At 35.8% G+C, this 14,901-nt stretch overlaps 1 protein-coding gene across 2 annotated transcripts in view; it reads right to left on the minus strand.

Annotated features, from left to right (window-relative positions):
- Positions 1 to 3,027: 3,027 nt before the first annotated feature.
- Positions 3,028 to 14,901, minus strand: part of LOC133872516 (insulin-degrading enzyme-like 1, peroxisomal) — a 39,601-nt gene continuing 27,727 nt past the window's right edge. For both annotated transcript variants that reach the window (XM_062310036.1, XM_062310037.1), the window contains 12 exons: positions 9,355 to 9,457; positions 9,131 to 9,226; positions 8,869 to 9,058; positions 8,522 to 8,583; positions 7,331 to 7,435; positions 6,392 to 6,593; positions 6,087 to 6,295; positions 5,386 to 5,510; positions 5,245 to 5,296; positions 5,081 to 5,167; positions 3,770 to 3,892; positions 3,028 to 3,446 (listed from right to left, as the gene is read on the minus strand). In XM_062310036.1, coding sequence (XP_062166020.1) covers positions 3,198 to 3,446; positions 3,770 to 3,892; positions 5,081 to 5,167; positions 5,245 to 5,296; positions 5,386 to 5,510; positions 6,087 to 6,295; positions 6,392 to 6,593; positions 7,331 to 7,435; positions 8,522 to 8,583; positions 8,869 to 9,058; positions 9,131 to 9,226; positions 9,355 to 9,457 — 1,603 coding nt within the window. In that variant the 3' untranslated portion in view covers positions 3,028 to 3,197. The remainder of the gene's footprint in view (positions 3,447 to 3,769; positions 3,893 to 5,080; positions 5,168 to 5,244; positions 5,297 to 5,385; positions 5,511 to 6,086; positions 6,296 to 6,391; positions 6,594 to 7,330; positions 7,436 to 8,521; positions 8,584 to 8,868; positions 9,059 to 9,130; positions 9,227 to 9,354; positions 9,458 to 14,901) is intronic.

The following is a 14,901-nucleotide window of genomic DNA, read 5'->3' on the forward strand; positions in this document are numbered from 1 at the left end:
GAAAAAAAATGGTTGAAAAACTGTTGTAAATGCTCTTACGTGGGTAATGAGCATTAATGTCGTCGGAACTGTTTCAGCCATTTTTTGAAACTGTTGTGTTCAATGAAAGATATTCAAGGCATGGGCTGAATATCTACTGTACTAATTAATTACACATGCCACACCTTCCCTCTCCCATGTGCCCCTCCTTTCTATTTAATTTCCGTCTCAGGAATGGGAAAATTTGGGAAAATAATGATGGTGTTGTTGGAATAAATTTACTATTTCGACACTATTCGTTTTATTAGAGCACATTCCATGAATCAGGACTGGGTATGTATTTTTAATTTTGATAAAATAATTTTTATACCTGCTTATATTAATGCATTTTTGATGCTGTGTTTTTCTTCTTACTATGAATCTATGTTTGTTTGTAAATACATTATAATGTATGAATCTATTAGATTTGGTAATGGATGTTTGTAAATACTTTAGTATGAATCTATGTTTGTTTTTTTACATGCTTATATAAATTGATTTAAACTTGTTATTATAGATATATATATCGACATGGCTGATTTAAACGAAGAGGAGCACAAGGTTGACATTATTTCTCTTCCAAATGACATGTTGATAGAAATTCTTACAAAAGTTGCTTCATCTTCCTTCACCGACCTTTTCAAGGCAAAACTTACTTGCAGTGATTTATGCCGGTTGGCAGAGGAGGATCAAATCCTCCAACAATTATCTTTGAAGAAGATTTCGTTATTTTGGTCTACAAATACTGAAATTACGTTCTTAAGATGTTACAAAGAGAGTGGAAACTAATATGCAATATATAGAGAAGGTATGCATAGATACTTCACTTCCAAGAATCCGGAACTAGGGCTTAAGTTATTAGAAAAAATTTCTGAAAAGGGATACGTTAGAAGCATCGTACATATATAGTGTTATTTTAAGTTGTTATGGGGGCCAATTAAAGTATCAGGGCTTGCGGATTTTGTCGTCTTTAATTTTTTGTAGGCTAAGAGGCTCGAAAATAAAAAAATGTCGAAAGAGAATAAAATGCTATGTTCAAGGCATGTGGATCAACAATCGTATAGCCAGAGATCAAGAACCCTACCGCCATGTAGAAACATATTGCAACTATGAAAGAACTCCAAATTGTTTGGTTGCAAGGCGGTCCAAATGGCATTCCGGTGACTATATGAAAGACAATGATGAGAGGTTTATATGTTGTGTGTATTGCCGGTGTGATAATGAAGTTTATTTGTTCTAGTGACTATATGGAAGAAAGTAATATATTACAAAACAAATAAACTTCATGATCACACTGACAATACACACAGTACATAAACCTCTCATCATTCTTTCATATAGTCACTGGAAAGTCATCCGGACCGCCTTGCAATCAAATAATTTGGTGTTTTTCCATAGTTGCGACATGTTTCTACATGACAGTAGAGTTCTTGATCTCTGGCTATACGATTGTTGATCCACATGCCTTGAACATAGCCTTTTATTCTCTTTCGACATTTTTTTATTCTCGAATCTCTTAACCTGCAAAAAATTAAAGATGACAAAATCCGCAAGCCCTGATACTTTAATTGGCCCCCATAACAACTTAAAATAACACTATATATGTACGATGCTTCTAATGTATCCCTTTTCATAAGTTTTTTCTAATAACTTAAGCCCTAGTTCCGGATTCTTGGAAGTGAAGTATCTATGCATGCCTTCTCTATATATTGCATATTAGTTTCCACTCTCTTTGTAACATCTTAAGAACGTAATTTCAGCATTTGTAGACCAAAATAACGAAATCTTCTTCAAAGATAATTGTTGGAGGATTTGATCCTCCTCTGCCAACCGGCATAAATCACTGCAAGTAAGTTTTGCCTTGAAAAGGTCGGTGAAGGAAGATGAAGCAACTTTTGTAAGAATTTCTATCAACATGTCATTTGGAAGAGAAATAATGTCAACCTTGTGCTCCTCTTCGTTTAAATCAGCCATGTCGATATATATATCTATAATAACAAGTTTAAATCAATTTATATAAGCATGTAAAAAAAACAATCATAGATTCTAGTGGTAATTGAGTGTGTAATGCAGTTATCATGTCCCATTTTTCTAGTTAAATCACAACTTGTTCCAAAAACCTTAGCTAATAGTATATATTTGGCACAAAGCTTCAAAAATTATGAACTCACAACAAAGCAATATGACCTTCCATTGCTAATTGTAGTACAACATGATTACCATGCATAAGAACAAATTATTGAAAATTTTAATAGATATACTTATATTTGACAAATTGTTGAAAAATGTAACAGATATATTTAAATGAGAAATGTTTCTTATACAACTTTTATACAACTCTAATAATTTTTTTTTTTTTTTTTTAAATTATCCTTTGAATATCTAGGGCCCACATGTAAAAAAACAAATTAGGGCCCACATATAAAAAAACAAATCTAATGGTTAATCATAAAAAAAAGGTAGTTAAAATTGTGCGAAAGTTGTGCAAGCTAAAAAACATTACTCTACTTAAATTTGAGAACTAACCTCATTTTTTTTTTTTTTGAAAGAAACTAAAATTTTTAATTTTTTCTTTCAAATTTATAGGGATACTTTTGTTTTTTTTTTTTTTTTTTTAATTTGTTTTTTTTTAAAAAAAAAAAAAAAAATCTAAAATCATTTTTGTCTTTTTACTAATCTTAGAAAACATTGACAATTTTTTAATAATTTGAAAGGGACATTGTCCGATAACTTGTCTCAATGAAAAGTTTGGAATGACATTGTAATTGAGTGGTAGTTTTAGAGAAAAAAAATTTCTTCATAAGTTTTTTGTTTACAGTTCTCACAACAAAAACATTAACAACTTCAAAATATAAAGGGAACAACAAAAACATTAACAAACTCAAAATATAAATCATCCATTATCCACATCTTTATTTTTCTTTTCTCCTAGCTTGCAGTATAGTGGGTTTACGATTCTTCTTTTTTTCTTTAACTTGATTTTTTCAAAATCAAAATAAAGTGGTAGACTGAGTGTATAAACATATATATTAGGCAATCACTTATTTACATGCATATACAGTCCATGTTTTGCGATTAATTTTCAAAATATTTGTTTCAACATTCTTCCACTACTATGGTACATTGAGATGGCAGAAGTTCTGTTTGTTTGCTAATTTTGGTGCAGCTCAACTCTATCTCTACAATTTCACATGACCAGAGACTCCTCTGAATAAACCATAAAGAGGCTGTGATCTTCTGAAACTGAATATATCGTCTATTTTCATAGAGTAGCGTTGTGGTTCACTTTTATCTGTCGTGTACTCCGAACTGTGTCGGTTTCCATACACTCCTACACTTAAAGTCCTCCTCTGAGGTGCACCAACTTTTATATGCTCATTGAAAAAATCGACCAAATCTTGTTTTTCCAGCTGCCTTAATGCTGCAACCTGTTTGAACGAACATCATCCAAAAGAAATAAAAATATATGTTTTAATCAGCTCATGTTCCTTGACTATATCTTTCTGCTCCTATGACTGAGATCAGGAATTGTATATGACAAGTCCTGTATGATGTTTTGCCTCTTCAAATTCACATTCTTCACAGAAATTGATGTTATTATTACTAAACTTTATTGTTTTTGTGGTTGTTATTATTGTCATTATCATTATTAATTTTTTTTTTTTTTTAAAAAAAGAAGAGGTCTCCAATAATACTTGGGGAGACTTATTCTAAGCACGTGCAAAAAAGATCAGATAGAAGATGTTCATACCTCAGATTCTCTCCTATCAAACTTGAGGGTCCCACCATAAATCTCTTGCCAGAAAAATCCAGATTCTTCACTCAAGTTCTTGTGCTTCTCAAGCTTCATGTCGATTAATGCATTCACATTACTCTGCATGACATGCAGTTTAGCAAATAAATTACCGTGAAATAAAATCAAAACTTGAAAATGCTAGGACACTTCAACCATAAAGTTGAATCGCTAAAGGTCCATTTAATCATCAAGGCTCTAGAAAATTTTACCTTTTGATGCACATAAAAACATCAAGATCTGAACCTAAGACCAATCCCATGTCTCCAACCCCCCGTCCGCAATATTCCACCCAAAGCCAAATTTGAGGGGCAAGCCTTGAATTTGATATTAATTAAAAGATAAATTTATCTAATTACACTAAAGACATATGACATTTTACAGGATTGCTCATGTCCTGATGGCCCAAACGCTAGTAACGAATCAGGCAACCGTAATACACATCAGACTAACCATCCGATTTGATGATTATTTTGAAACATGGATTAGAAAAGCATTGCGGAACTACCTAGCCGTGAGGAAATTCCGGCTGTTTTTTTAGCTAATGGTATAAAAAGTTGTGATTTACTGAATGGATATAAACAATTCCAATGACATTATTTCAGCACAAAAACTTCACAAATATCACATTATAGGGCTTGACGTCGCCAATAAGTAGCAATTACAACTAATTATTCAAAGTTTATTTTGTTTTGTCAAGGCATATCTATGTTTTTGGACATTAAAACAAGAGGTGTCTAGTACAAAAAAAGGACTTCAAAATGAATTCAGAGGTCCCTGAGGTATGCCAGAAAAATAATTTACTCCTTACAGTCAAATTATGTCCATCGACTTTACCAATTCCGCTAGTGTGACCATTACTTAAATAGGACACATGTCACAATTTTATTGGTTCTAACATGTCACACTAACGGAATTTGTTCAGTCAGTGAATGGAATTTGACAGTAGAGAGTAAATTGTTTTTTTGATACTACAAGGACTAAATTTGCATTTTTTCCTTCTTAACTGATTCCATATTATGAGTGCACAAACTATTATCCTAAAAATGATGCATGTAATCCCACAAATTGTTTTGCATTCCATTTTGAGGGCATTGAAGGTTGACATCCAAAGCAAAGCTATTACATGTCTATCAACTATATCAGAGGACAGGAAACACTGGCTTCCCTTCTGAGTAAAGAAACAATATGTTAGCGAATAACTTAGACAATGCAGGTCATGGTAAGAACTCATATACAGACAAAAATTACTTAAAAACTTTTTCTCACCTTGAATTCATCATTGGTAATCTCATAAAGTTTACTCTCAAATGTCTTGAGAAATGCCTCAACTCTTGAGTCAATAACTCCAGGACCCTGTTAAGATCAAGAGAGAGTACATGAGGCTAGGTAACAAGTCAACAGCATATAGAGAAAAAAGTCATACTATATACCTTTACTGTGGATTGGATGATAAACTGCACTCCACGGACACCAGAATCATTCCTATATTATTAAAAATTTGTAAGTTATAAAAGAGAAGTGCAGATATTACATGCAAGGTGTGATAATTAGGGGGAACAGGTTTTACACACCTCTGCATGAGCTTAGTAATATACCCAAGCTGCTCAACTGACCTAAGCTGGTGGAAGGTTGGTTGCTTTGCAATGAGGGCAAAAAGCTGAAGCTTCACATTCAGCACAAAATCATCACGGTGAACCTAGACAATTTTTTAACAGGAGCATAACAGCTTCAGAACCACCATTGAGATATTTCATCCAGATCCCAATATCTGGACAGGTCACAAGAATATAAATTACAGAAATTGTGCACAAAATGGAAGAGAGAATTTTACGTTTCTTTCTTGAGAGAATACTATATCGGTTCTGGTGGCACAATGCATGTGCTTCCCATCCCACCTTGCTTTTCTATAAATTGGATATCTTTTAATTTCGATCAATTGTGGTTAGCTTAAAATATTCTATGGAATTGTAACTACTAATTTTCCCTAGAATTTTTCTCCAGGAGTCGTATAGTGCACAAAAACCTTAAAATTATAGTAGAGAAAACAATAGCTTAAAAGATTTTGCCCAATTATCTGATAAATGCATTTTGAGGAATTTTTCACCATGCCACAAAAAATCAAGAGAGAAGAAACTGATATGAAAAAGTTTAACAGCTAACTTTACCCAGGAGTCATAAAGTCTGTGAGAAACTCAAACACAATGAATTAATTTAACAAATTATTCCAGCATTTAACCGGACCATACCATCTTTTAGAATCATGTAAAGTTACCTGAATATAGTGAACAAGGGCAGAATTCTCATCATTAGGATTAAGCCCTTCCGCAGGGTAGAAGTAACTCATGCCCCTTTCAAGTTTAACAACTCTATTTGCCGCATGTTGCGATGAGAATAAAGGTTGGCATACAGGGTTTGGACCACTAAATAAAACATCTTCAATATGATGGATCATCGATTCTGCTTCACTGTTTTCAATGTTTCCTGGAAAAATAGTAGTCACAAAATGAAATTAAAACCCAGACAAGAATGGCTGATATTCACCAAAAATCAGAATAAAAAGTAAAGACTTAAAAGAACCTGCAATATAACACTCAAGGAAAGCCCTTGAGAGCATCACTGGAGCAAATTTTGCAAGATCTTCAGCTTCAAGATGAGGAAGAACCTCAAGTTTTTCCATCCAAGGCCATGTGTGGTCTTGCAGTATTAAAGAGCAATAGTACATAGCCTGCTGACAGGGTTGTTGGAACTTGAAATTTTTGTACTTCTTCATTACCATTTCCTGATAAAAAAACATTCAGATATTATACCAATATGCTTTTGACAAATGCACTGCATGAGATATTTGATGGAATCCGCAAATTATATCTTCTATGCATGAGCTCCTCTTTAAATAAGATAAACTACATAAGGAAAATGTTCAGTGCTAACAAGATAAAGAATACATACAAATAAAAAATTAAAAGAAAAAAAAAATGAGGTACAGTAGAGGAAATTCAAATGAACAGCAGTGAAAATATGGAAAACATCTAAAGTAGGAAAAACAAAGACATAGAGATACAAAAATAAAGATTAATGCTGAAACCATGTATATTGCTTGGACAACAAATTTCCATTCATGCATCAATATGCTGCAACAAATCCGAATGATTGATTCTTAAGCTGATCCGTAGCAAAATGTACTGCTATGTTTTGATTGTAAAGGTGATAATGCATGTGCAACAGTGTGCATAAACTAATCAAGTAAAGGAGGGAAAAAGAAAAAAAAGAATCCATGGGCCAAGCCTCTTTGACTCGGTAAAACCAAGTGACCAATTAACAGTTCAACATAACAAAGCCCGCATCCTACGGGAAAACAAAACATGATCAATGACAGCACAAGCTAGGAATAACACAACCAATTCTTGAAACACCACTCATAAAGGTGATTCATTTGTATAGAGTGCTTGCAGAAACAAAACAATAGCAATATTCGAACAAGGTAGAAAGTTGAGATCTTGTAGGCAAAATGAGAATTACCTTTATCACAGAAAACCTGTCAAGTTTTACTTTGAAGCTTGCAATTTTTTGCACTACAGCTTCCAATAAAATCCTCAGTTTGTGATTGTAACCAACCAGAGTCACCTAAATAAGAAAAGCAAACAATTAGAACAAACAGGGACTCATGCTGTCAAAGGATTTTGGAGGGAGGGAGGGAGAGAGAGAGAGAGGAGGGGGGGAGGTAATGAGAAAGAAGAGTAACTACAACTAAATAATGGTTTGCGTAAAACTTTTCAGTTTGACTAACTTTAGCTTCCAATCATGAACGCAAGGCAATTTCCAGCTTGTCTAACACAACAAAGTTAGGCTAAAATAAAAATCGAAGTTAAATTTGAAAAGATTGAAAATGAGGAAATTTCTTTGAAGCTCATAAGTCCAGTTCAATAATTTATCTTGGTCAGACATACTTCATCAGCACAATAGAATAGTATCATTTATATTGCTAAAAAACGCATACGCACATATGAATTGACATCAAGGTGCCGTATACTGATGAAGGGAACCTACACAATCAGAAGATCCAAGCAATTCAAAATAGCTTAATACATTTAGCCAATGTAATCAGTGTTGTACCGCAGCAATGGTTAAAAATTTATCGTCATTGAAGAACACATTTTTAAATCTCTATGACCAAAGGCGGTTGGTAACACCAGATATTCAACCTTTTTTGGACCCTCTTTCCAGGTTGTGCTTCACTCTAGTTGTCCCTGAACATAATGATCCAAGTTCCCTTGCATTAAACTTCAAATTTTGTTCAAAGTAAATGAACAATCTTTCAGAAGTCTGAAAGTCTACCAGTTAAAATTCCCAAATTTTATTTGATGATCTGTCATGCTGTTGAATCATGCACTCGAAATCTCTCACTTGAACATATATTTACAACCTCCGTGCTAAGATTTTGAAAGATATGCCATCAACATATAGACAACAGTTTTCAAGCTTTTTTAGATCGATATGAGATAATTCTGTTTCCAAATAATTGAAGTCAAGTGCCAATTCAAATTAGAAAAATTTGAAACCTTAAAGACAATTTGATTATCAGTGGAATATAAAACCCAGATGCAAGGACAATTCAATAAGAAATTGAGAGCATATACTGTTGTCTATGAATATCCAACACATACTATTGTAACTCAACCTCTGGGAAATTAAGAAGTGTTATTAAGATACCTGAAAACCACAATCTGCATGGTTTATGCCATAATATAGACCAGCAACCCGTGCGTAATAAGCTGAAAAAGCCAAGTTAAAGTTAGGTCTTCTCGTGCGGGCTTTGGTGTGTGTATCGGGGGGGGGGGGGGGGGGGGGGGGGGGGGGGGGGGGTGGTGTAACAAAAGACAGCTCAAGTCATCAAATTTTATTTTACAGGCCACCGTGTTATAATTAGGTTGCACTGCCCCTTTTCAAATAAAAACCATTTATAGAAAAAATAAAATAAAAAATAGAACATCAAACAAACAAACGAGAATCAGAACTCCATTTTGGTTCAAGTGATGTTATAAAATTCATCTTCTTACCATATTCATTCAAGTAATCCATTAACAACCGTGTAAAAATATGAGTCAGAACTTCTGCTTCAGGAGAGTTGCCAGCATGGGAACAATTGAAATCTATCTTAACATATGCTTTAGGAGTAGAAAACATTGTATCAGGCTTGTACCATAATCTTGAATAGGATGACCTTCTTAACAGAACCGGAAATTTGACCTGTTTCAAAGGTCAACAAATCAGAAAAATTAACAGAAAATAACGGTCACACGCACTTATAACTCATCATACCTTCTCTTGAGCACTCTTAAGTGAAAGATCAGTGCAAATGAACACATTGGGTGCTGGTAAATGCAAATTTTCATTAGGAGCACATAGCATCCATTCCTGCAATTAAATATGTAAGTTTAGAAGCACAGTAAAGTTACCCTCAGGACAAATTTAAGTTCCTAACCAACCTAATGAATTCAATTGACCAAGCAACTTCTCATTTAAGTCCCAACTTGTCTACAAACCTGAATCATGGAGCCAGTAATTTTCTCAATGACATATGCAGTTCCATACCATGGCTCAACTTTGTCTGTATGACCTTCAAAGTTTTTTGATTCCCAAAAGATTCTGTAGAAAAAGCTCATTAGGAAAACTACCATGACTCAACCATGTCAGTACAGCAGTTTGCAAATTGAAAACCGCCAACAGGACAACAATGAGAAACAACCAAATCCCTCATTACTCCATACATCCCAAATTGCTGGTCCTGTAGATCATTTTGGGATATGTCCCAAAATATTGTCTACTTTGAAAAGTCAATGGAGCATTTTAATAAACGACTTTTTTTAACTAACCCTTTTATTTTACTTTTTTTCTTTTTTGATAAATAATTCATTTCATTGAAAAGCGCAAAGAGGTGCAACCCTAATGCACTTGATGTATACAAAGAAAGTCAATACGCCTCTTTTTCATTTGCTTTATCTGAGTTTAAATTGAGGGTAATTTTGAAAACTAGTATTTTGTTATTTGAAAGACAATGCATTGAATAATATCCCCCCTTAAAATATGAATTTTCAAAACAGGACTAACATACATGATGGAGGCAATAGTATCAACTTTGTAGAGAACAACTAGGAACAATATATACAGAATGTAAAGGATTAAATCCAATGGTCATATGGGAATTTTGATGCACTATTTATGTTCTGTTTTCAAATGCAATTATCATGTTTAAAATTTAGACCTTTGGAAAGAAATGCTGACAGGTGCATCCATGCCATTTTGCTCTTGATGGAGCATATTTAATATCAACACGAAAAAATTGATTTACCCTTTATCTCCTAGTTTAACATGCAATTATAAAGTTTAAAATTTAGATTCTAGGCAAAAATGCTGAAGGGTGCATCAATTCTGTTTGAGTGGAATATGAAGCATGAGGACACAATTATTAGACTACTGCCATACATGCAAATAAGTGAAATGAAATTCCTACACAAAATGATGTGAAACCACTGGTTGCTTGCTCATGGCACCATTTACATGGATATAGCTGTGTAGTACATATCACTTGATAACAATTCAAACTTTCACATGGTATGAGAGCAGAAATCATGGATTCAAACTCTAATTTCATAATTTATCCTAATTTCAGTTAAATTCCACGTATTGGCCTAGTTTTTTGTGGGGGAGCTTGAAGCTATACGTAAGGGAGAATGTTAAAATATTAATTAAATGATTAAATTCATCATATCCTATTAGTTTAAACTTTTAGAATAACTGATAATTTAACACAAAAATAAATAAATAAATTGTTTGTACAAGAGTTTTATCCCTATATTAATGAAAATTCAACTTTCAATTTTAATAAATTCTTACTACACACTTTCGAAGTAGTTTTCTGTGAATCATTAAAAGAATGCACATTAGAAGATTGAAAGTATAAACTCTAATGAAATCAATAAAAGAGAAAAATATAGGTTCATTTAAAAAATTAATTATAAAAATTGTTATATTACCACTTATTCCAAAAAGCATAAACTTATGAAAAATTGTAAATTTATTTACTTAACCATTATTTTAACACTCCTCTTTACAATGTGGACCCAAGCTCTTCTTCAATGTCTGGGATCCAACAAGATTTTTTTTTTTTAAAAAAAAAAACTTTAGATCAAACATAGATGTGAAGTCATGATTAAAACTCAGGACCATATACTTTCATACCATTTTTAAATTAGCAGTTATCCCAAAAGTTTAAGTTAATAGGAAATGGTGAATTTATTTGCTTAACCAAAACCGCTGTTAAAGCACACGGACTCTTATCAAAGAGTCCGAGTGCTAAAGACCTCTTACCCTCAACCGAAGATAAGAGATAACTCTTAGTTTTGAATTGTAAACAAATCGGTTAGACTTAGAGTAGAACTCTAACCGGTTGCATCTATTTTAGATCAGAATAGGTTTAAATTAAGGGATAAATACCCCATTGGTACCTGAGTTTTACGTGTTTTTAAATTTAGTACCTAAGTTTTGTTTCGTATCATAGGTGGTACCTGAATTAAGGGTAAAAACCCATTTGGTACCTCTGTTAGATTTTCCGTCCGAAATTTAACGGCTCGCCACGTGTCAACCGCTGAGGTTGACACGTGGCACTACATAAAAAAAAATTAAAAATTAAAATCTTTAGAAAATGATTAAAAATAATAAAATTTTAAAAAAAAAATTAAAAAAAAGAAAAAAGAAGAGGGGTGGCTGAGCCACCCCCTTGGCCACCATGGGGGTGGCCGGCCACCCCCATTTTGGCCAAGGAGGTGGCCCAGCCACCCCCTTGGCCGGTCTGGCCGGTCTGGGGTGGCCGAACCACCCCCTATGGGGTGGTTCGGCCACCCCACAGTTGAAAAAAAAAAAAAAAAAAAAATTTGGAAGGGTTTTGGCCCTAGGGGGTGGCCGAACTACCCCCTAGGGCCACGGGGGTGGTTCGGCCACCCCCAGACAGGCCGGTCTGGGGGTGGCCGAACCACCCCCGTGGCCCTAGAGGGTGGTTCGGCCACCCCCAAGGGCAAACCCTCAATTTTTTTTTGATGGGTTTTGGCCCTTGGGGGTGGCCGAACCACCCCCGTGGCCCATGGGGGTGGTTCGGCCACCCCAAGGGCAAACCCTCAATTTCTTTTTGGAAGGGTTTTGGCCCTAGGGGGTGGTTCGGCCACCCCCTAGGGCCAAAACCCTTCCAAAATTTTTTTTTTTTTTTTTTTCAACTGTGGGGTGGCCGAACCACCCCCTATGGGGGTGGTTCGGCCACCCCAGACCGGTCAGACCGGCCAAGGGGGTGGCTGGGCAGCCACCCCCTTGGCCAAAATGGGGGTGGCCGGCCACCCCCATGGTGGCCAATTCTTCTTTTTTCTTTTTTTAATTTTTTTTTTAAAATTTTATTATTTTTAATCATTTTCTAAAGATTTTAATTTTTAATTTTTAATTTTTTTTTATGTAGTGCCACGTGTCAACCTCAGCGGTTGACACGTGGCGAGCCGTTAAATTTCGGACGGAAAATCTAACAGAGGTACCAAATGGGTTTTTACCCTTAATTCAGGTACCACCTATGATACGAAACAAAACTTAGGTACTAAATTTAAAAACACGTAAAACTCAGGTACCAATGGGGTATTTATCCCTTAAATTAAACCTATCCTATAGTGTAATTCTATCTCTGTAAACACTCCTAGATAGAAACTCTTTCTATCTCAAACTCTTGTAACTCATTCTCTATATATTCAAGTGCAAGCAACTAGTGAATAATATGGTTGAAACACAATTCAGAGAAAATCTTTTATGGTATCAGAGCCACTAAAAGACTAAATGTCTATCTCCTCTTTTTTTTTTTTTCCCCTTCTCTGTTCAATGGTCGAATCCAGTGTTACCGCTGATTCCAACTCTGCTCAACCCGCTCTTATTTTCAATATTCCGCACATGAATCACTCTCCCTCAATCAAACTAGCCAAAGACAACTATATAGCTTGGCAGTTACATCTTCTAGCCAGCGTGACCGCAGCTTCAATGCTGCCCGTGGTCGTGGATTCCCCAATGGTCGTGGCTACCGTAGTACCTTTCCTGGTGGACGTGGTTCCTCCTCTGGCCGACGTGGTCGTGGCCAGCAGTTTCATGGCGCCAGTTCCTCCAGACGCATCTGCCAAATTTGCAACAAACTTGGCCATTATGCCAACACCTGCTACCAATGCTTTGACCAAGCTTCTCAGAATGAATCTTCAGTCTCCATTGCAGGCTTTTTACTCCTCTCCCAATCTACCTACTGATGATAGCTGGTACCCAGATTCAGGTGCCACTCACCACCTCACACATGACTTGAACAACCTCACCATCTCCTCAGATGCATACACGGGTTCTGACCAGATTTGTGTGGAAAACGGTACAGGTTTGTCTATAAATCATGTAGGTTCTATACGTATCTCTTGTCCACGCCATTCCTTTATTCTTAAAAATTTACTTCATGTTCCTTCGATATGCAAAAATTTACTCTCTGTCAATAAATTTGCTCATGACAATTCTGTATTTTTAGTTTCATTCTTCCTTTTTTGTTATCAAGGACTGCCGAACCAAGTCCATCCTCCACCAGGGTCCTCTTAAGCATGGCCTATATCAACTGCTACCCTTACTCACCACTTCCAACTCTCCTACTTCTCTTATTGGTGAAAGGACCTCTGCTGAACAATGGCACAAACGCTTGGGTCATCCTGCTCTACGCACTGTGAAGCACGTGATTTCCAAGTTTTCCCTTCCAGTTTCATCCAATAAGTCGGCTACTTCCTGTCCTTCCTGCCAGCAACCCAAAGCTCATCAGCACATCGGCATATCATCAATACAACACTTGCTCTTCTTGCTGAAAGTCATGTTCGCAAAACTTTTTGGGATGAGGCTTGCCAAACTAGCAAACTTCATGCTATCCTACACCAAATTTGGAAAACAAATCTCCTTTTCAAAAACTTGTTAATACCAGTCCCGATTACAAGTTTTTAAAAATCTTTGGTTGTGCATGTTTTCCCAACCTTCGTCCTTATAATCAACATAAATTTGATTTCTGGTCTCAGCAATGTATTTTCTTAGGATACAGCCGCAACCATAAAGGATATAAATGCTTTTATCCTCCAACTGGCCAAATGTACATCTCTCGTGATGTTACATTCCATGAATCAATTTTTCCTTTTTCTTCTCCTTCCTCAGTGTCTCCTTTATTGTCTTACCATCTTCATTAAATTTGCCATAGCATTCTGTTAGAATTCCATCTACAGAATCCACTTCTGCATCCAGTGCTGCATTTCCTAATTCCAGTTCTGTTTCTTCTCCATCCGGTGTTGCATCTAGCTCCTCAGCCTCTCCTTTTGTCTCTAGTTCACCTATTTCCCTATCTCCCTGTCCTGCTCCCACTCGAATTCATCCTATGGTCACCCGTGCACAGAATCAAGTTGTGCTCCCAAGAGTTTTCACAGATGGCAGAATAAGATATCCTATCTCTCAGGCTCTACTGGCTGTACAAGATTCCGACCTTGCATAACCTACTTGCTATTTCAATGCTGTCAAAATACCCGAGAGGAGACAAGCTATGCAGACAGAATTAATGCACTCCTTCAAAGCCAGACTTGGACTCTAGTTCCTCCTCAACAAGCTACAAACCTTGTGGGCTCCAAGTGGGTGTTCAAAGTTAAAAGAAAAGCGGATGGATCCATTGAAAGGCATAAAGCTCCCCTTTTAGCTGAAGGTTTTCATCAATAGGTTGGCCTAGACTATGGAGAGACTTTCAGCCCGGTTGTTAAACTTACAACCATTCGGATAGTTTATCTTTGGCTTACTCTCGTGGATGGGACATGCGTCAAATTGACATTTAAAACACTTTTCTACATGGTTCTCTCGATGAAGAAGTCTATATGTCTCAGCCACCCGATTTCTCTCATCCAAGTCTATCGAATCATGTTTATAAACTACAAAAAGCCATCTATGACTTGAAACAAACACCACAGGCCTGGTTTGCCCGACTGAGTACCAAACTTTATGATCTGGGTTTTACTAAG

This window comes from Alnus glutinosa, chromosome 7 (assembly GCF_958979055.1).
Source record: "Alnus glutinosa chromosome 7, dhAlnGlut1.1, whole genome shotgun sequence".
Lineage (NCBI taxonomy): Eukaryota > Viridiplantae > Streptophyta > Magnoliopsida > Fagales > Betulaceae > Alnus > Alnus glutinosa.